At 47.3% G+C, this 20,385-nt stretch overlaps 2 protein-coding genes across 2 annotated transcripts; one reads left to right on the top strand and one right to left on the bottom strand.

Moving 5' to 3' along the window:
- Positions 1-326: 326 nt before the first annotated feature.
- Positions 327-14,320, top strand: slc25a11 (solute carrier family 25 (mitochondrial carrier; oxoglutarate carrier), member 11). Its single transcript, NM_001030512.1, is given in 8 exon segments — positions 327-477; positions 5,632-5,784; positions 6,368-6,574; positions 10,996-11,086; positions 11,191-11,281; positions 11,512-11,611; positions 11,842-11,893; positions 13,838-14,320. Coding segments are annotated over 8 exon segments (918 nt in total). The 5' UTR covers positions 327-409; the 3' UTR covers positions 13,994-14,320.
- An 888-nt stretch (positions 14,321-15,208) lies between these two features.
- LOC101730428 (platelet glycoprotein Ib alpha chain) lies at positions 15,209-20,126 on the bottom strand. The gene is made up of 4 exons (XM_004919400.4): positions 19,794-20,126; positions 18,901-19,417; positions 16,963-18,312; positions 15,209-16,427 (listed from the first exon to the last, which is right to left on the bottom strand). Exons 2-4 carry the CDS (start codon positions 19,381-19,383, stop codon positions 15,348-15,350), a joined length of 2,913 nt encoding a protein of 970 aa, XP_004919457.2. The 5' UTR covers positions 19,384-19,417; positions 19,794-20,126; the 3' UTR covers positions 15,209-15,347.
- Between the last annotated feature and the right edge of the window lie 259 nt (positions 20,127-20,385).

Raw genomic sequence — 20,385 nt, 5'->3', positions numbered from 1 at the left:
TGAAGGAATGCCTTATGTTCTGTATGCTTAGGGTATACTTAGAATTGTTGTCAAACTAACACCTAGTAAGGGTAAGAGTACATGATATACAATAAGGCAGTGAGCCTCCAGTTTATATAATAATAACAAGCTGTGCTCCAAAGCGCCCATAGTAAAGATGTCTCCCACCCTATCCCACATACTAGTGCTGCCCTTCTGGCAAATGGATGCCCAGGCCTCCGACGCCTTTCGCTACAGCGTTTGCCCGCACTTATCATGGCGGCCGCGCACTAGTTTCAATTCACATTTCCCTTTACCAAGATGTCCGCAGCAGTTCCTCATTGTACGTCAGCAGCCAGCGCGGCTTTACCCTGTTGCTACCCGGCCGCCGGTGTCACCTTGGGGGTCTCTCCGTTCAGTCGGTACCAAGATGGCAGAAGCAGGGAGGCAGCGGACCTCCCCCAAGGCTGTGAAGTTCCTGTTCGGGGGGCTGGCAGGGTAATGCCCTTGGCGGCTTTGTACGGGGGTGGGAGGGATATTAGCAGAGCCCCTTAGCTTGATCCCTGGTACTGCTATAGGGCATCACTGGGGGGGCAGGGTTGTACCATATCCCTATAGGAATGTATGGGAGCCATTCTATTTATACTGTGTGTGTCCCTATAGGAATGTATGGGAGCCATTCTATTTATACTGTGTGTGTCCCTATAGGAATGTATGGGAGCCATTCTATTTATACTGTGTGTGTCCCTATAGGAATGTATGGGAGCCATTATATTTATACTGTGTGTGTCCCTATAGGAATGTATGGGAGCCATTATATTTATACTGTGTGTGTCCCTATAGGAATGTATGGGAGCCATTATATTTATACTGTGTGTGTCCCTATAGGTATGTATGGGAGCCATTCTATTTATACTGTGTGTGTCCCTATAGGAATGTATGGGAGCCATTCTATTTATACTGTGTGTGTCCCTATAGGTATGTATGGGAGCCATTCTATTTATACTGTGTGTGTCCCTATAGGAATGTATGGGAGCCATTATATTTATACTGTGTGTGTCCCTATAGGAATGTATGGGAGCCATTCTATTTATACTGTGTGTGTCCCTATAGGAATGTATGGGAGCCATTCTATTTATACTGTGTGTGTCCCTATAGGTATGTATGGGAGCCATTATATTTATACTGTGTGTGTCCCTATAGGAATGTATGGGAGCCATTCTATTTATACTGTGTGTGTCCCTATAGGTATGTGTGGGAGCCATTCTATTTATACTGTGTGTGTCCCTATAGGTATGTATGGGAGCCATTCTATTTATACTGTGTGTGTCCCTATAGGTATGTGTGGGAGCCATTCTATTTATACTGTGTGTGTCCCTATAGGAATGTATGGGAGCCATTATATTTATACTGTGTGTGTCCCTATAGGAATGTATGGGAGCCATTATATTTATACTGTGTGTGTCCCTATAGGTATGTATGGGAGCCATTATATTTATACTGTGTGTGTCCCTATAGGTATGTATGGGAGCCATTATATTTATACTGTGTGTGTCCCTATAGGAATGTATGGGAGCCATTATATTTATACTGTGTGTGTCCCTATAGGAATGTATGGGAGCCATTATATTTATACTGTGTGTGTCCCTATAGGAATGTATGGGAGCCATTCTATTTATACTGTGTGTGTCCCTATAGGAATGTATGGGAGCCATTATATTTATACTGTGTGTCCCTATAGGTATGTATGGGAGCCATTCTATTTATACTGTGTGTGTCCCTATAGGAATGTATGGGAACCATTATATTTATACTGTGTGTGTCCCTATAGGAATGTATGGGAGCCATTCTATTTATACTGTGTGTGTCCCTATAGGAATGTATGGGAGCCATTCTATTTATACTGTGTGTGTCCCTATAGGAATGTATGGGAGCCATTCTATTTATACTGTGTGTGTCCCTATAGGTATGTGTGGGAGCCATTCTATTTATACTGTGTGTGTCCCTATAGGTATGTATGGGAGCCATTCTATTTATACTGTGTGTGTCCCTATAGGAATGTATGGGAGCCATTCTATTTATACTGTGTGTGTCCCTATAGGTATGTGTGGGAGCCATTCTATTTATACTGTGTGTGTCCCTATAGGTATGTATGGGAGCCATTCTATTTATACTGTGTGTGTCCCTATAGGAATGTATGGGAGCCATTCTATTTATACTGTGTGTGTCCCTATAGGAATGTATGGGAGCCATTCTATTTATACTGTGTGTGTCCCTATAGGTATGTGTGGGAGCCATTCTATTTATACTGTGTGTGTCCCTATAGGTATGTATGGGAGCCATTATATTTATACTGTGTGTGTCCCTATAGGAATGTATGGGAGCCATTATATTTATACTGTGTGTGTCCCTATAGGTATGTATGGGAGCCATTATATTTATACTGTGTGTGTCCCTATAGGAATGTATGGGAGCCATTATATTTATACTGTGTGTGTCCCTATAGGAATGTATGGGAGCCATTATATTTATACTGTGTGTGTCCCTATAGGAATGTATGGGAGCCATTATATTTATACTGTGTGTGTCCCTATAGGAATGTATGGGAGCCATTCTATTTATACTGTGTGTGTCCCTATAGGTATGTATGGGAGCCATTATATTTATACTGTGTGTGTCCCTATAGGAATGTATGGGAGCCATTCTATTTATACTGTGTGTGTCCCTATAGGTATGTATGGGAGCCATTCTATTTATACTGTGTGTGTCCCTATAGGAATGTATGGGAGCCATTCTATTTATACTGTGTGTGTCCCTATAGGAATGTATGGGAACCATTATATTTATACTGTGTGTGTCCCTATAGGAATGTATGGGAGCCATTCTATTTATACTGTGTGTGTCCCTATAGGAATGTATGGGAGCCATTCTATTTATACTGTGTGTGTCCCTATAGGAATGTATGGGAGCCATTCTATTTATACTGTGTGTGTCCCTATAGGAATGTATGGGAGCCATTCTATTTATACTGTGTGTGTCCCTATAGGAATGTATGGGAGCCATTCTATTTATACTGTGTGTGTCCCTATAGGAATGTATGGGAGCCATTCTATTTATACTGTGTGTGTCCCTATAGGAATGTATGGGAGCCATTCTATTTATACTGTGTGTGTCCCTATAGGAATGTATGGGAGCCATTATATTGCGTGTCCCTATAGGAATGTATGGGAGCTGGGCCACTATACAAGGGCTGTCGCTGTGCATATATATTATACATTCCCATATGGAAAAGAAGCTATATATATATATATATATATATATTCCCTATGGGAATATGTGGCAGAATTGAGAGTATCATTCCCTATAATACCCCCAGCACATACACAGTTCAGTATCATTCCCTATAATACCCCCCAGCACATACACAGTTCAGTATCATTCCCTATAATACCCCCCAGCACATACACAGTTCAGTATCATTCCCTATAATACCCCCCAGCACATACACAGTTCAGTATCATTCCCTATAAATAACCCCCAGCACATACACAGTTCAGTATCATTCCCTATAATACCCCCCAGCACATACACAGTTCAGTATCATTCCCTATAAATACCCCCCAGCACATACACAGTTCAGTATCATTCCCTATAAATACCCCCAGCACATACACAGTTCAGTATCATTCCCTATAATACCCCCCAGCACATACACAGTTCAGTATCATTCCCTATAATACCCCCCAGTACATACACAGTTCAGTATCATTCCCTATAAATACCCCCCAGTACATACACAGTTCAGTATCATTCCCTATAATACCCCCCAGCACATACACAGTTCAGTATCATTCCCTATAAATACCCCCCAGCACATACACAGTTCAGTATCATTCCCTATAATACCCCCCAGCACATACACAGTTCAGTATCATTCCCTATAAATACCCCCCAGCACATACACAGTTCAGTATCATTCCCTATAAATACCCCCCAGCACATACACAGTTCAGTATCATTCCCTATAATACCCCCCAGCACATACACAGTTCAGTATCATTCCCTATAATACCCCCCAGCACATACACAGTTCAGTATCATTCCCTATAAATACCCCCCAGTACATACACAGTTCAGTATCATTCCCTATAAATACCCCCCAGTACATACACAGTTCAGTATCATTCCCTATAATACCCCCCAGTACATACACAGTTCAGTATCATTCCCTATAATACCCCCAGCACATACACAGTTCAGTATCATTCCCTATAAATACCCCCAGTACATACACAGTTCAGTATCATTCCCTATAATACCCCCCAGCACATACACAGTTCAGTATCATTCCCTATAATACCCCCCAGCACATACACAGTTCAGTATCATTCCCTATAATACCCCCCAGCACATACACAGTTCAGTATCATTCCCTATAATACCCCCCAGCACATACACAGTTCAGTATCATTCCCTATAAATACCCCCCAGCACATACACAGTTCAGTATCTTTCCCTATAATACCCCCCAGCACATACACAGTTCAGTATCTTTCCCTATAATACCCCCCAGCACATACACAGTTCAGTATCATTCCCTATAATACCCCCCAGCACATACACAGTTCAGTATCATTCCCTATAATACCCCCAGCACATACACAGTTAAGTATCATTCCCTATAATACCCCCCAGCACATACACAGTTCAGTATCATTCCCTATAATACCCCCCAGCACATACACAGTTCAGTATCATTCCCTATAAATACCCCCCAGCACATACACAGTTCAGTATCTTTCCCTATAATACCCCCCAGCACATACACAGTTCAGTATCTTTCCCTATAATACCCCCCAGCACATACACAGTTCAGTATCATTCCCTATAATACCCCCCAGCACATACACAGTTCAGTATCATTCCCTATAATACCCCCCAGCACATACACAGTTCAGTATCTTTCCCTATAATACCCCCCAGCACATACACAGTTCAGTATCATTCCCTATAATACCCCCAGCACATACACAGTTCAGTATCATTCCCTATAATACCCCCCAGCACATACACAGTTCAGTATCATTCCCTATAATACCCCCCAGCACATACACAGTTCAGTATCTTTCCCTATAATACCCCCCAGCACATACACAGTTCAGTATCATTCCCTATAATACCCCCCAGCACATACACAGTTCAGTATCATTCCCTATAATACCCCCCAGCACATACACAGTTCAGTATCTTTCCCTATAATACCCCCCAGCACATACACAGTTCAGTATCATTCCCTATAATACCCCCCAGCACATACACAGTTCAGTATCATTCCCTATAAAACTCCCCAGCACATACACAGTTCAGTATCATTCCCTATAAATACCCCCAGCACATACACAGTTCAGTATCATTCCCTATAAATACCCCCCAGCACATACACAGTTCAGTATCTTTCCCTATAAATACCCCCCAGCACATACACAGTTCAGTATCATTCCCTATAAATACCCCCCAGCACATACACAGTTCAGTATCATTCCCTATAAATACCCCCCCCAGCACATACACAGTTCAAGCAGAGACAATGTGGTGTATATAAGAGGTGAGTACATAGGGCCCCTGTGTCACACACTGTGTTTGTGTTCCTAGGATGGGGGCCACTGTCTTTGTGCAGCCCCTCGACCTGGTGAAGAACCGGATGCAGCTGAGCGGGGAAGGAGCCAAAACCAAGGAGTACAAGACCAGTTTCCATGCTGTTGGCAGCATCTTGCGCAATGAGGGCCTGAGAGGGATCTACACAGGGTGAGAGCACCCAGCGATTGTGGGGAGAAGGGGGCAGAGGGGTACTGAGAGCTCACTGGAGGCGGGGAATGAGTTCACATAAGGTGACTCGCTTTATTGTAACACTGGATTCCTCACATAACTCAGCTACTATATTTGCTTCAGCACCCAGTGACCTCCTTTCCCTGCCGTCGCCTGTGTTTCCCAGAGTGCCGCAGGGTGGTGCTTTCTCTTGTGCATTGCCATGGTCTGACAGGTGTTATTCCTTCAGTTCCTCTGGGGCATTATCTGAGGGGCATGGGGGTAATATTGCTGATGCCAGGCTGTGTGGTGTGGGTACCCCATACATCCAGTGCCCTGCACAAAAGTGTTTGGCAAATAAAACAGGTGCAGATGCCAGATAGCATCTTGGCAAACAAATGCCCAGTGCCTCTTTGGAACTGCCCCCCGGGGAATGGGGTAACAACAAGCGTAGTAAAGGAAATGGGCAAACACTGTATATGAAGTATATAGAGTAAGGGGGCACACAGATCAAGTCATGCCAGGATCGGGCAGAGTGGATAAGTGCACCCTGTTCTCTCATTCTCTGTTTCTCTTTGGACAGTTTATCAGCGGGGCTGCTGCGCCAGGCCACCTACACCACCACCCGCCTCGGCATATACACCATACTGTTCGAGAAGTTCACAAAGGCTGATGGGACTCCCCCCAACTTCCTTATGAAGGCTGCTATTGGAATGACCGCAGGGGCCACCGGGGCTTTTGTGGGGACACCGGCGGAGGTTGCACTCATCAGAATGACTGCCGACGGCAGGTAAATAAAGAGAGTGCTGAGCTGGCAGTTTCAGGTAACAGTGACAGAGGGCACTGCCAGAGAGCCTGGCTGGGTGGGGCCACAAGTCCAGTGCAGATATGGAAGATTGGCACGGATGTCTACTGTAAGGAACGGGACCCTGAAGGGCACATGTGGGACACATCTAGATGGGTGGCACAGGCAGTGTTGTGGCAATACCGGCTTAGAACAATGCGCCTCTGTTTAGAAAACCAGAATGTACCAGATGCCAAATTATGCCCTTACCTGTCATTGCTCTGGGTACAAGGTGTGCGTTACGTAGGGCCCAAGAGGCAGTGCCCCCAGTAAAGGAGAGAGCAAGTGCCCTTAGGGGTGACATGGCCCTGAGACAGTTTAGAGGTTATGGGTTGGTGCCAGTCTCTCTGCATGTGTCACATGACATTATGTGAATTAGCGTGGCATCATCAGTAGAGCGAGGGCAGTTATATTTGGCCAAGGGGGGGGGGGGGGGAATCAGTGGTTGGACTGTGACATTAGCCAAGTATTCAGCGAGCAACTGAGCAGGACATAAAGTCTCACAGGATCCTTGGCACTGCCCACGGGCACATATCACTTACTGCTGAGCTGTCACGGTGCGGGGGTGATGGATACGCTCCAGGCCACTGTGGGACATATAGGAGGGGGAGATGGGGGGGGCAAAGCAAGTGACCCGGGAGGAAAGGAACATTTATTGTGATATTCAAGTTCTTGGTATACTTGATAATATGAGCCTGGCATTCTCCTGACCCAGTTATATGTGGCATTCCTGGGCGGAGGTTTAAACCACGGGAAAGGGAAGGCTGAACCTGGGGGGCTTATCCATTAGACAGAAGGTTTGGGGAGGGCCCCACAGGGCATGGCCTGGAATACCTGGCTGGGCTGTAAGAGGTAGGGGGCATAGGGGTTACGGCTCTTTGCACAGTTTGGATCGCTAGCTCCCTTTGGGCATTCTCCTGCATATCCAAGTGCATAAGGAGGAGTCACCCCCCAAATTCACTATATTTGTGTCTCTCCTCCCGCAGGCCCTGGAAGTGCCAGCTGCACCCTTTATGAACCAGTGTTCAGCTATTGGCTGATATAGGGGAAGGTTAGTGACAGGGGGTATAAGGAAGGTTCCACAGGAGCAGGCTAAAGTGCAAGCCTTAAGCTGGGGGAAATGCACATAATTGCACAGTTCTGAGACACATGATGCTGGAGCTCGAGTGCATTGCTGAGACTGCAGGAATCCCCTGTAAGACAGCCGGTATGGGGACAGTTCCTCTGGGTCATTAGGACATGGCCGAAACAAGGAGTTACAAAGTTACAAGGAGTGTTCCTCAGGGGAGGAGCTAGAGTGGTGGCTAAATTGTCTGTAAGTCATGTGGTATGAGAGCAGTTCCTCTGGGTCGGAGTTTGACTGTGAAATTGTAGCTGCAATAAATGTCCAAGACTGCAGATATCATCTGTAAGGCAAAAGGTGGGATGAAGGTTCCTCGGGGGAATATTTAGAGAATGTGTGGCGGGGGGAATTATCTGTTAGGCAGAAGGTGGGATGGATGGAGGTTCCTCGGGGGAGGAACTAGAGTATGTGGCTGGGGGGGAATTATCTGTAAGGCAGAAGGTGGGATGGATGAAGGTTCCTCGGGGGAGGAACTAGAGTATGTGGCTGGGGGGGAATTATCTGTAAGGCAGAAGGTGGGATGGATGAAGGTTCCTCGGGGGAGTAACTAGAGTATGTGGCTGGGGGGATTTATCTGTAAGGCAGAAGGTGGGATGGATGAAGGTTCCTCAGGGGAGTAACGAGTATGTGGCTGGGGGGGATTTATCTTTAAGGCAGAAGGTGGGATGGATGAAGGTTCCTCGGGGGAGTAACAAGAGTATGTGGCTGGGGGGGATTTATCTGTAAGGCAGAAGGTGGGAAGGATGAAGGTTCCTCAGGGGAGTAACAAGAGTATGTGGCTGGGGGGAATTATCTGTAAGGCAGAAGGTGGGATGGATGAAGGTTCCTCAGGGGAGTAACTAGAGTATGTGGCTGGGAGGAATTATCTGTAAGGCAGAAGGTGGGATGGATGAAGGTTCCTCAGGGGAGTAACAAGAGTATGTGGCTGGGGGGGAATTATCTGTAAGGCAGAAGGTGGGATGGATGAAGGTTCCTCAGGGGAGTAACAAGAGTATGTGGCTGGGGGGGAATTATCTGTAAGGCAGAAGGTGGGATGGATGAAGGTTCCTCGGGGGAGTAACTAGAGTATGTGGCTGGGGGGAATTATCTGTAAGGCAGAAGGTGGGATGGATGGAGGTTCCTCGGGGGAGGAACTAGAGTATGTGGCTGGGGGGGAATTATCTGTAAGGCAGAAGGTGGGATGGATGAAGGTTCCTCGGGGGAGTAACTAGAGTATGTGGCTGGGGGGATTTATCTGTAAGGCAGAAGGTGGGATGGATGAAGGTTCCTCAGGGGAGTAACGAGTATGTGGCTGGGGGGGATTTATCTTTAAGGCAGAAGGTGGGATGGATGAAGGTTCCTCGGGGAGTAACAAGAGTATGTGGCTGGGGGGGATTTATCTTTAAGGCAGAAGGTGGGATGGATGAAGGTTCCTCGGGGGAGTAACAAGAGTATGTGGCTGGGGGGGAATTATCTGTAAGGCAGAAGGTGGGATGGATGAAGGTTCCTCAGGGGAGTAACTAGAGTATGTGGCTGGGAGGAATTATCTGTAAGGCAGAAGGTGGGATGGATGAAGGTTCCTCAGGGGAGTAACAAGAGTATGTGGCTTGGGGGGAATTATCTGTAAGGCAGAAGGTGGGATGGATGAAGGTTCCTCGGGGGAGTAACTAGAGTATGTGGCTGGGGGGAATTATCTGTAAGGCAGAAGGTAGGATGGATGAAGGTTGCTCGGGGGAGTAACTAGAGTATGTGGCTGGGGGGAATTATCTGTAAGGCAGAAGGTGGGATGGATGGAGGTTCCTCGGGGGAGGAACTAGAGTATGTGGCTGGGGGGGAATTATCTGTAAGGCAGAAGGTGGGATGGATGAAGGTTCCTCGGGGGAGTAACTAGAGTATGTGGCTGGGGGGATTTATCTGTAAGGCAGAAGGTGGGATGGATGAAGGTTCCTCAGGGGAGTAACGAGTATGTGGCTGGGGGGGATTTATCTTTAAGGCAGAAGGTGGGATGGATGAAGGTTCCTCGGGGGAGTAACAAGAGTATGTGGCTGGGGGGGATTTATCTTTAAGGCAGAAGGTGGGATGGATGAAGGTTCCTCGGGGGAGTAACAAGAGTATGTGGCTGGGGGGGAATTATCTGTAAGGCAGAAGGTGGGATGGATGAAGGTTCCTCAGGGGAGTAACTAGAGTATGTGGCTGGGAGGAATTATCTGTAAGGCAGAAGGTGGGATGGATGAAGGTTCCTCAGGGGAGTAACAAGAGTATGTGGCTGGGGGGGAATTATCTGTAAGGCAGAAGGTGGGATGGATGAAGGTTCCTCAGGGGAGTAACAAGAGTATGTGGCTGGGGGGGAATTATCTGTAAGGCAGAAGGTGGGATGGATGAAGGTTCCTCGGGGGAGTAACTAGAGTATGTGGCTGGGGGGGATTTATCTGTAAGGCAGAAGGTGGGATGGATGAAGGTTCCTCGGGGGAGTAACAAGAGTATGTGGCTGGGGGGGATTTATCTTTAAGGCAGAAGGTGGGATGGATGAAGGTTCCTCGGGGGAGTAACAAGAGTATGTGGCTGGGGGGGATTTATCTTTAAGGCAGAAGGTGGGATGGATGAAGGTTCCTCGGGGGAGTAACAAGAGTATGTGGCTGGGGGGAATTATCTGTAAGGCAGAAGGTGGGATGGATGAAGGTTCCTCAGGGGAGTAACTAGAGTATGTGGCTGGGAGGAATTATCTGTAAGGCAGAAGGTGGGATGGATGAAGGTTCCTCAGGGGAGTAACAAGAGTATGTGGCTGGGGGGGATTATCTGTAAGGCAGAAGGTGGGATGGATGAAGGTTCCTCAGGGGAGTAACAAGAGTATGTGGCTGGGGGGGATTATCTGTAAGGCAGAAGGTGGGATGGATGAAGGTTCCTCGGGGGAGTAACAAGAGTATGTGGCTGGGGGGAATTATCTGTAAGGCAGAAGGTGGGATGGATGAAGGTTCCTCAGGGGAGTAACAAGAGTATGTGGCTGGGGGGGAATTATCTGTAAGGCAGAAGGTGGGATGGATGAAGGTTCCTCGGGGGAGTAACTAGAGTATGTGGCTGGGGGGAATTATCTGTAAGGCAGAAGGTAGGATGGATGAAGGTTGCTCGGGGGAGTAACTAGAGTATGTGGCTGAGGTGGGGAAATCATCTCTAAAGCAGCAGTTATGAGGAATTTTCTTTGGGGGAGGGGTATGAGGCTGAAGGGTTCCGCAGAGGAGGAGCCAAATCCCATGCTTTTCTGTTCCAGGATGCCCGTTGATCAGCGGAGGGGCTACACCAACGTGTTTAATGCACTAGTGAGGATGTCAAGGGAGGAGGGAATTACCACACTTTGGAGGGTAAGTGGGGTCGGGGGAAGAAACACAATAAAGACAAAGGGGGTTGGGGCCCGCACTGTGCTTACTAGTGGCCCCGTGCCCACGTGATGTTGTGTTTATTACAGGGCTGTGTACCCACCATGGCTCGCGCCGTCGTTGTTAATGCGGCTCAGTTGGCATCGTACTCGCAGTCCAAGCAGTTCCTGCTAGATACAGGTAAGGGGTGGGCTCTTGTCACATGACTGCGCTGGGGCCCCCCATGCTGGTCAGGGTTTCGCTCTATAGGCAGGAAGGGGTGGCATCTATAGCCCCATTCTATGCCCCTGTTGTGCCAGCCTTGGCCGGGTAGTGTATATAATAGGGGGGTGGGGTGAGTAGGGCTGGCACAGCGTGTGATACTCAGTGTGAATAGAGGATGCAACGCTCCTTGCCTTCTGCCCCTACAGGGTACTTTGGGGATGATATTCTGTGCCACTTCTGTGCCAGTATGATCAGTGGGCTGGTCACCACTGCCGCCTCCATGCCAGTCGACATTGCAAAAACCAGGTAAGTGCTCCCTCTGTGTAACTCCCACCCCTCCCCCCGCCCATAATAATACATTGGTTCCCCCCCCCCCCATTCCTTACCCAGACCCCCGGCATGCCAACATGGCAGCGCCATTCCCTCTCTCTCTCTGCTCTGCCCTTATCTGTGCTATAATTGCCTGTTTGCTTTATGGATTTGCCCTTTTCACGCCTAATTTACCCTTTGGGTGCGTTTGGCTCCTCTCCCTGCAGGATACAGAACATGCGTATGATCGATGGGAAGCCCGAGTACAAGAACGGACTGGTGAGTGCTCACTCATTAACCCTCCGTGAACCTGGACTTCACCCTCTGTAAATCAACATGGCACTGACCCTTCATACTGATAAGCATGGCATTCACTTTATGGCCCCCGACTAGTAAATGATAAGGATATTAGCAGTCACTGAGGGGTTCTGTGCCCATATAAAGGCACAAGGCTGCAGGCTGAGTTATACAGGGAACTCTGAGTATCACTCATGTATTATAAGGGATAATGTACCCCCTACTGTAAATGATAAGGATATTAGCAGTCACTGAGGGGTTCTGTGCCCCCCATATAAAGGCACAAGGCTGCAGGCTGAGTTATACAGGGAACTCTGAGTATCACTCATGTATTATAAGGGGTAATGTACCCCCTACTGTAAATGATAAGGATATTAGCAGTCACTGAGGGGTTCTGTGCCCCCCATATAAAGGCACAAGGCTGCAGGCTGAGTTATACAGGGAACTCTGAGTATCACTCATGTATTATAAGGGATAATGTACCCCCTACTGTAAATGATAAGGATATTAGCAGTCACTGAGGGGTTCTGTGCCCCCCATATAAAGGCACAAGGCTGCAGGCTGAGTTATACAGGGAACTCTGAGTATCACTCATGTATTATAAGGGATAATGTACCCCCTACTGTAAATGATAAGGATATTAGCAGTCACTGAGGGGTTCTGTGCCCCCCATATAAAGGCACAAGGCTGCAGGCTGAGTTATACAGGGAACTCTGAGTATCACTCATGTATAAGGGATAATGTACCCCCTACTGTAAATGATAAGGATATTAGCAGTCACTGAGGGGTTCTGTGCCCATATATGGGAGGTGGGTAAGTGCCACTAATGCCTGGTATTGCTCTGTAGCGCTGCCCCCACCCATTATCCCCCAGGGAGTAGCAACCTCCATGCTTGTTTGCTCTTCGTAATCTAACATTTACCTTTAACCCATTAGCCCTAGGACATGCTACTGTACCGTTTAACCCATTAACCCTTAGGCTGACCTTATGGCTCTTTATTGTACCTGTAAAATGTTAACCCTGTCACTGCCATCAGAGCACTTTCCTGTCCCTTTAATCCAGAGACTGACATTACAGCACCATACCTTTAACCTGTTAACTCTGTCACTGCCATTTGAGCACTTTACTGTACCTTTAACCCATTAACACTGTCACTGCCAGTAGGGCTCTTTACTGTATCGTTAACCCATTAACCCCATCTCAGCCATTATTGCTCTTTACGGTACCTTTAACCTATTAACCCTGTCACTGCCAGTAGGGCTCTTTACTGTATCTTTTACCCATTAACCCTATCTCGGCCATTATTGCTCTTTACGGTACCTTTATTAACCCTGTCACTGCCATTAGGGCTCTTTTCTGTACCTTTAACCTGTTAACCCCATCTCGGCCATTATTGCTCTTTACGGTACCTTTAACCTATTAACCCTGTCACTGCCAGTAGGGCTCTTTACTGTATCTTTTACCCATTAACCCTATCTCGGCCATTATTGCTCTTTACGGTACCTTTATTGACCCTGTCACTGCCATTAGGGCTCTTTACTGTACCTTTAACCCGTTAACCCCATCTCGGCCATTATTGCTTTTAATGGTACCTTTAACCTATTAACCCTGTCACTGCCAGTAGGGCTCTTTACTGTATCTTTAACCCATTAACCCCATCTTGGCCATTATTGCTCTTTACGGTACCTTTAACCTATTAATCCTGTCACTGCCATTAGGGCTCTTTACTGTACCGTTAACCCATTAACCCGATCTCGGCCAGTATTGCTCTTTACGGTACCTTTATTAACCCTGTCACTGCCATTAGGGCTCTTTTCTGTACCTGTAACCCATTAACCCCATCACTGCCATTAAGTCAGTTTGTTCCACATGTTACCATGGTGATATGTTTATGTGACGCTGACTTTCCCCGCTGTGTGTGCGCAGGACGTGCTGGTGAAGGTGGTGCGGTACGAGGGGTTCTTCAGCCTGTGGAAGGGGTTCACCCCGTATTACGCGCGTCTGGGACCCCACACCGTTCTGACCTTCATTTTCCTGGAGCAGATGAACAAATACTACAAGAAGTTTTTCCTCAGCGGATAAGCGACAAACTGCGAAACCCCAGAGAAGCTGTCCCTTGGGAGACTCAACCTCACATTTCCCGCCCCCGAGGGGACTGGCCCGCCCCCTGCTGTGAGATTGCGGTACTGCAGTACTGGTTTCCCAGCCTCCTCTGGGGGCTTTAATCTGTGTGCAATTGGCCGGCGGGGTATCTGGACTCTCTGCTTTGACATATATACACTTTTGTATATATGTGTGTGTCTTAATATAGAAACTGCACCCTTGGGGGCACAGGGGTAGTTTGGGGGGGGGGGGGGGGTTAGAGCTGTATACTGGATCATGGAAGTACTGTATAAACTGCTACACACACACGTTTGTATTTGTGCTCTTGTACCACGTCCCCGCCCACCTATCCACCATAGGAGCCCCACATTCTAGCGCTCGGGGAAAGTGGGGTGCAGAGTTGGGATGTTCCACTATTTATGGGGGTAAATAAAGTCGGGGGAAGCACAGATTAGCACTGACGCCAGCACTCTGCTGCCATTTAGATGAACAAATAGGAAACCAGCACCCACAACAGCCAGGGGTCTTTTTTATCTTTTTTTTTTTTTTTTTGCAGGGAAACTTTCCCTTTAATATGGATTTATATATACATGGGTGTATGTTCTGCACAGGGGGGCCTGGGGGAAGCTGGAGGATGCTTGGGGGGAGCCAGAGGATGCTTGGGGGCCCTGGGGGAAGCTGGAGGATGCTTTGGGTGGGGGGCCCTGGGGGAAGCTGGAGGATGCTTTGGGTGGGGGGCCCTGGGGGAAGCTGGAGGATGCTTTGGGGGGGGGGGCCTGGGGGAAGCTGGAGGATGCTTTGGGGGGGGGGGGGCTGTTTAGGGGTGCCCTGGCTACCAAAGTTCTAGGGGGCCCTGGGCTGGCTAGCAATGATTTAGGGGGTACCTGCCCTGGCACAAATGCAAAATGTAACTCCTGGACACCAATGTTTTAGGGGGCCCTGGCTACCAAAGTTTTATGTCCTTTGTATTGATGGGAGGGGTCACTGGGGGAGGGGCCATTGAGGGTGTGGGAGGGGGGGCCCAGAAAACTGATGGCGGCCCTGCCCTGACATATACCACCCAGCCTCCCTCAGTACTTGGGCAGCTTTGGGCAAGAATCTCCTAGGTGTCCATTGTACTAAATAAAAGATTGACAATTGCCCAATGTGGCAGCGACCCACGCCAGACCCACACAATAAAACAAGATGGCCGTGGTTGTTCAAGATTATATTTTGCTTCAAATAATACACAGTATGTCCTGCTACCCTAGGCCTGGGGCTGCCAGGTTCCCTATAGTATCTCCATTACCCCAGGGTTATTGTGACAGTGCAGTAAAGTGTGTAGGTGCTCTTCCTAAAGAATGGCAGAGGTGAATTTATTTCTCTGGTCTCCACAATCCACTTCGAAGACCCTCATTAATGTTTGGCCTGTGTATACACGGCCCTGTGCCGCTACATGTGGCTGAGGAGCCTCATCTTTCCGCCTCCGCGCCCGTATCAGCCAGATTGGGGGGGGTTTATCTACAAGTGTGTGGTAATGTTTGTAGTAAGTCTTACATGCCCAGACAAGCCACACTCCAAATACCACGACCTGCAGGAGAACCAGGAGGGTAGCCAAAAGGTAGAGGAGAAGGTGAAGGATGCAGCAGTATCTGGTAATGGGTTCTGCCAGCCATGATTGGAGCCTTCCTATGCCCACCGGTGCCACTGGCACTTGTGTGTCTAAATAAATGGTTGGTGTGCTGTGTTCTTCCACCATTGGCGACACGGTTTTGGTCCATGTGGTGTTTTGAACGTCTGGCATTTCCAATTTCAAAGTGGTCTGTGTCTTTATGGTTGTGGACAACTTTAAAGTAGATGGTTCTGATGCAAGGGTGGTCGGTAGAGGAGCATCTACTAGAGGAGATGTTGGAACTGTTGGTGTTTGGGGTGACCTTGTTGTTGGCGTGTCTTGAGTAGAAGTTGTAAGCTCAGTGGTGGGTACTCTCACTTGCGTGGTTGATAAAACTCTTGCTTTTTGGGTCGGTTGAACATAAGGTGTGGGGGTGGTAGTTATGGGTTTGCTTGGCTCGGTGCTACAGTGGTCCATGGAGAAATTCAGAAGTGGCACCTTATAGGGTGATGCACAGACCACGCTGTACTCATCTTGAGTTGTTGCTCCATCCTTTATGGTGTAAATGTTGAACGCATTAACCTCCACCCAAGTCTTGAAGTTTTCCGAGGCGCAGTTGCATCGGAAGGGATTGTCGTCCAGGTAGACATAGGCCAGGTTCTTCAGGCCTTCAAAGAAATCATCTGGGATTTCCATGAGCCGGTTCCCCGTTAGGTAGAACTTGTCCAGTTTTTTGGCGTGGCTAATGAGATGCCATGGGACCCCTATCAGCTTGTTGTTCGAGAGGTCCAAGGTTTGCAGCTGCTGTGAGCGTTCGAACACCTGTCCAAGGTACAAGAACATTGGTTTTACTTGCAAGGGCTTGGCCTCATGTTAATAAATCTAGGGTTCCCTATTTATCTGTGAGTGCTAAAGTCATAAGTGAAGCAAACAGGACAGGTAACAGGGTGAAGAAGAAGAAATTAGAGAAAAAGGATGTCTCTCTGCTGCCCTAGATAGTCCGGCCAGCCTTAGCCCTAGCCTGTGGGTCATTTAGCTTGGGATCTAAGGTGAACAGTTATTGGCTGTCCTAGATATTCTTGAAACTATGACAATGGCTACGATGTTTTCATACACCTGTATCCTCGATATTAGCTAAAGGGGACCCTGAACAAACAATGGACCCCATAATGGAGCATAAATTGGAAAAAGTCCAATATAACCACCGGTGGTGGAGGTTAATGACCAAATGCTCATTACTGAACTATTACAAAGCAAAGATGGCAATAGAAGTATGAGATACCTACAGAAGAATACAGGTGGAGACATAACGTATCAACATACATCGAATAACAAAAACTTATATCTGTGTCCTGACCTGCTCGGAGAGGTAATGAATTCCGTTGTGCTGCAGATAGAGATGGTGGAGGTTCTTCAGATCATGGAAGGCTGTGTCGGGCACGCAGCTGATGTAATTGTGGGACAGAATGAGCGTCTTCAGGTTGGTCAACGGGGAGAGGTCCGGGATGTGGTTGATTGAGTTGTTGGCCAAGTTGAGTTCTTCCAAGCCCAGAGGAAAGTCTGCCGTAAAGCTGGTCACTGCGTTGTTAGACAGGTCCAACTCCAGCAAGGGGAGATCTTTTAAAGTGGAGGTGGTGATGGAGGTTAAGTCATTATATTTCAAGATGAGGATAGAAGTGTTGCTTGGAATACAAGTTAGGGGGATATAAGTCAGACCCATGTGCGTACACTGCGTCTCCTGCTTGTCCTTTACTACATTCTTCTCGGTGGTGCACAAATGAGAGCAGGCCGACCTAGAGGCTGAGGTCTTTGATGTCTGTGTAGATGTTTGAAACTCGGCAGTAGTAGTAGCCTCTGCTGCATCCATGGTGGATAAAATCATTGGCGTTTCAGAAGATACTTCAAATTCAGGTGATCCAGCTTTGATAGTTGTTGGAGCATCTGTCTGTGTAGATGTTTGAAACTCGGCGGTAGTAGTAGCCTCTGCTGCATCCAGGGTGGATAAAATCATTGGCGTTTCAGAAGATATTTCAAATTCAGTTGATCCAGGTGTGATAGATTTTGGAGCATCTGTCAGTTTAGATGTTTGAAACTCGGCAGTAGTAGTAGTAGCAGCCTCTGCTGCATCCAGGGTTGATAAAATCGTTGGTGTTTCAGAAGATATTTCAAATTCAGTTGTTTCAGATTTGATAGTTGTTGGAGCATCTGTCAGTGTAGATGTTTGGAGCATCGTTGGACTTACAAGCCTTGCTTTTTGGGTTGTTAGTATGGAATGTATCGATGTAACTGAATATTTTACATAATCCGTACCTACTGTGTTTGTTACATAATCATTATCTCCTGTGTTACTACAGTGGTCCATAGGAAAGTTCAAAAGTGGCACTTTATTTGGTGAAGTGCAGACCACGCTGTATTCATCTTGGGTTGTATCTCCATCCTTCATGGTATAGATATTAAATGAATTATCCTCCACCCAAGCCTTGAAGTTCTCTAAGGCACAGTTGCATTGGAAGGGATTGTCATCCAGGTAGACATAGGCCAGGTTGGCCAGACCTTCAAAGAAATCATCTGGGATTTCAGTCAGCCGGTTCCCCGTTAGGTAGAACTTGTCCAGTTTTTCAGCGTGGCTAATGAGATGCCGCGGGACACTTACCAACTTGTTGTACGAGAGGTCCAAGGTGTGCAGCTGCTGGGAGTGTTCAAATACCTGCCCAAGATACAGGAATATTTGGTTTAATTGCCCTTAAATTCATGAATCGGACGTTCTATGAGTACTAAAGTCGTATTTGAAGGAAACAGGGCAGGTAGAGGCAGAGGCAAGAGGGTGAGGAAGAAATGAGGCAAAGGATACGTAGTACCTAGTTTGGGGGGTTAGTAAGCCTAGCCTGTAGGTTAATTAGCTTGCAATACATATTCTTGGAACTGCAAACTTCTAAATAAGGTAGGCCTGGACCAATGATGGGCTTGAAATGGGAAAAAAGTTTTGAAAAAAACATTGGTGGTGATGGAGGTAATTTATAAAGCAGCCGTTCTCAACCCGTGGGTCGGGACCCCTTTGGGGGTCGAACCACCCTTTCACAGGGGTCGCCTAAGGGCATCGGAAAAAACATATTTCCGATGGTCTTAGGAATAATTTTATGGTTGGGGGGTCACCACAACATGAGGAACTGTATTAAAGGGTCGCGGCATTAGGAAGGTTGAGAAGAGAAGATGGCAGTAGGGATAAGGGGATGGCTACGGTGTAAGACACAAGGTCCATACAGTGCATAACAAGAACATAGAGATGGGTCCTGACCTGCTCGGAGAGGTAATGAATTCCGTTGTGCTGGAGATAGAGCTGTTGGAGGTTCTTCAGATGATGGAAGGCTGCGTCGGGCACGGAGGTGATGCGATTGTGGGACAGAATGAGCTTGTTCAGGTTGGTCAGCAGGGAGAGGTTTGGGATGTGGTCCAATGAATTGTTGGCCAAGTTGAGTTCTTCCAAGCCCAGTGCAAATTCTACCTTAAAATTGGTCATTGCGTTGTTAGACAGGTCCAACTCCAGCAGCAGTGAGAGACCTTTGAAGGTGGAGGCAGTGACGGATTTCAAGTCGTTATATTTCAAGATGAGGATGGCGGTGTCCTTATGGATATCCGCTATGGGGACAGAGGTGAGAGCCATGTGCGTACACTGGGTCTCCTGCTTGTCCTTCACTACGTTCTTCTCAGTGGTGCAGGAAGGGGAGCAGGCCGGCCAAGTGGCCAAGAGAATGAGGACCAACGAGAGCAAACGTCTCATGGTGGGCTCAATGCGTCGCGCAGCTTATCGGGGGCTGAAAAAGACACCATGGCCAAATAAAAAATATAGTCATAGCAAAGTAAAAAATATTGGATCTGCAAAATGATAGGAAAAGCTGGGGGGTTCCCCAGCCCTACAAGTGTCCCCCAGCTATTATTATATTATAAGCCCCAGCGTAAGGACATTATCTGCCCAGGGGGCCCCTTCTTACCCCCATTAGCTGTGTAAGCCCCACCCCCTGCCCCAGGCACATAGAGCAAAGGGAAGCAATAAATACCATGAATAAAGAGTGCGCCACCCCCGGGATCCGCATTGTATGACGCCCATAACAAAAGCCCTTCCCTAAAGCTGTCTATTGTATCTGCCATCCCAGAGATACCTATTGCCCCGTAGTCATTCTGTGTTCTTACCTCTCAGGCTGGGGCAGTTGCGTGTGTGTGTAGGAGAGTTGCTTGCTGCTCCGTTACCCAGCATGCATTGTGTGCGGCAGCCCCCGCTGGCCTTATCATTGCAGCCCTGCTGTTTCCTATGGCTATTTTTGAGGACATTTATAGGGAAATAACCACAGTTACATGAAGGCTAAAATTCCCCAAAGTTATGGGAACGTGGGAGGAAATGTGTGTATATACTGTATATATAGGCTTTGGGAAATTCATTGGCCACTTCTTATTGGTTACAGAACTTTATGACACCAAAGGCAGGTGACACAGGTGATATAAGGGGCCATTAGTGATATATAAGGATATAAGGGGCCATTATTGATATATAAGGAGCCATTAATGATATATAAGGATATAAGGGGCCGTTATTGATATATAAGGATATAAGGAGCCATTAATGATATATAAGGATATAAGGGGCCATTAATGATATATAAGGATATAAGGGGCCGTTATTGATATATAAGGATATAAGGGGCCATTATTGATATATAAGGATATAAGGGGCCGTTATTGATATATAAGGATATAAGGGGCCGTTATTGATATATAAGGATATAAG

The sequence above is a fragment of the Xenopus tropicalis genome, chromosome 3 (assembly GCF_000004195.4).
Source record: "Xenopus tropicalis strain Nigerian chromosome 3, UCB_Xtro_10.0, whole genome shotgun sequence".
NCBI classification, from domain to species: Eukaryota; Metazoa; Chordata; class Amphibia; order Anura; family Pipidae; genus Xenopus; species Xenopus tropicalis.
The sequence above is the reverse complement of the archived record's forward strand: the minus strand, read 5'-3'. Positions and strand labels throughout refer to the sequence as shown.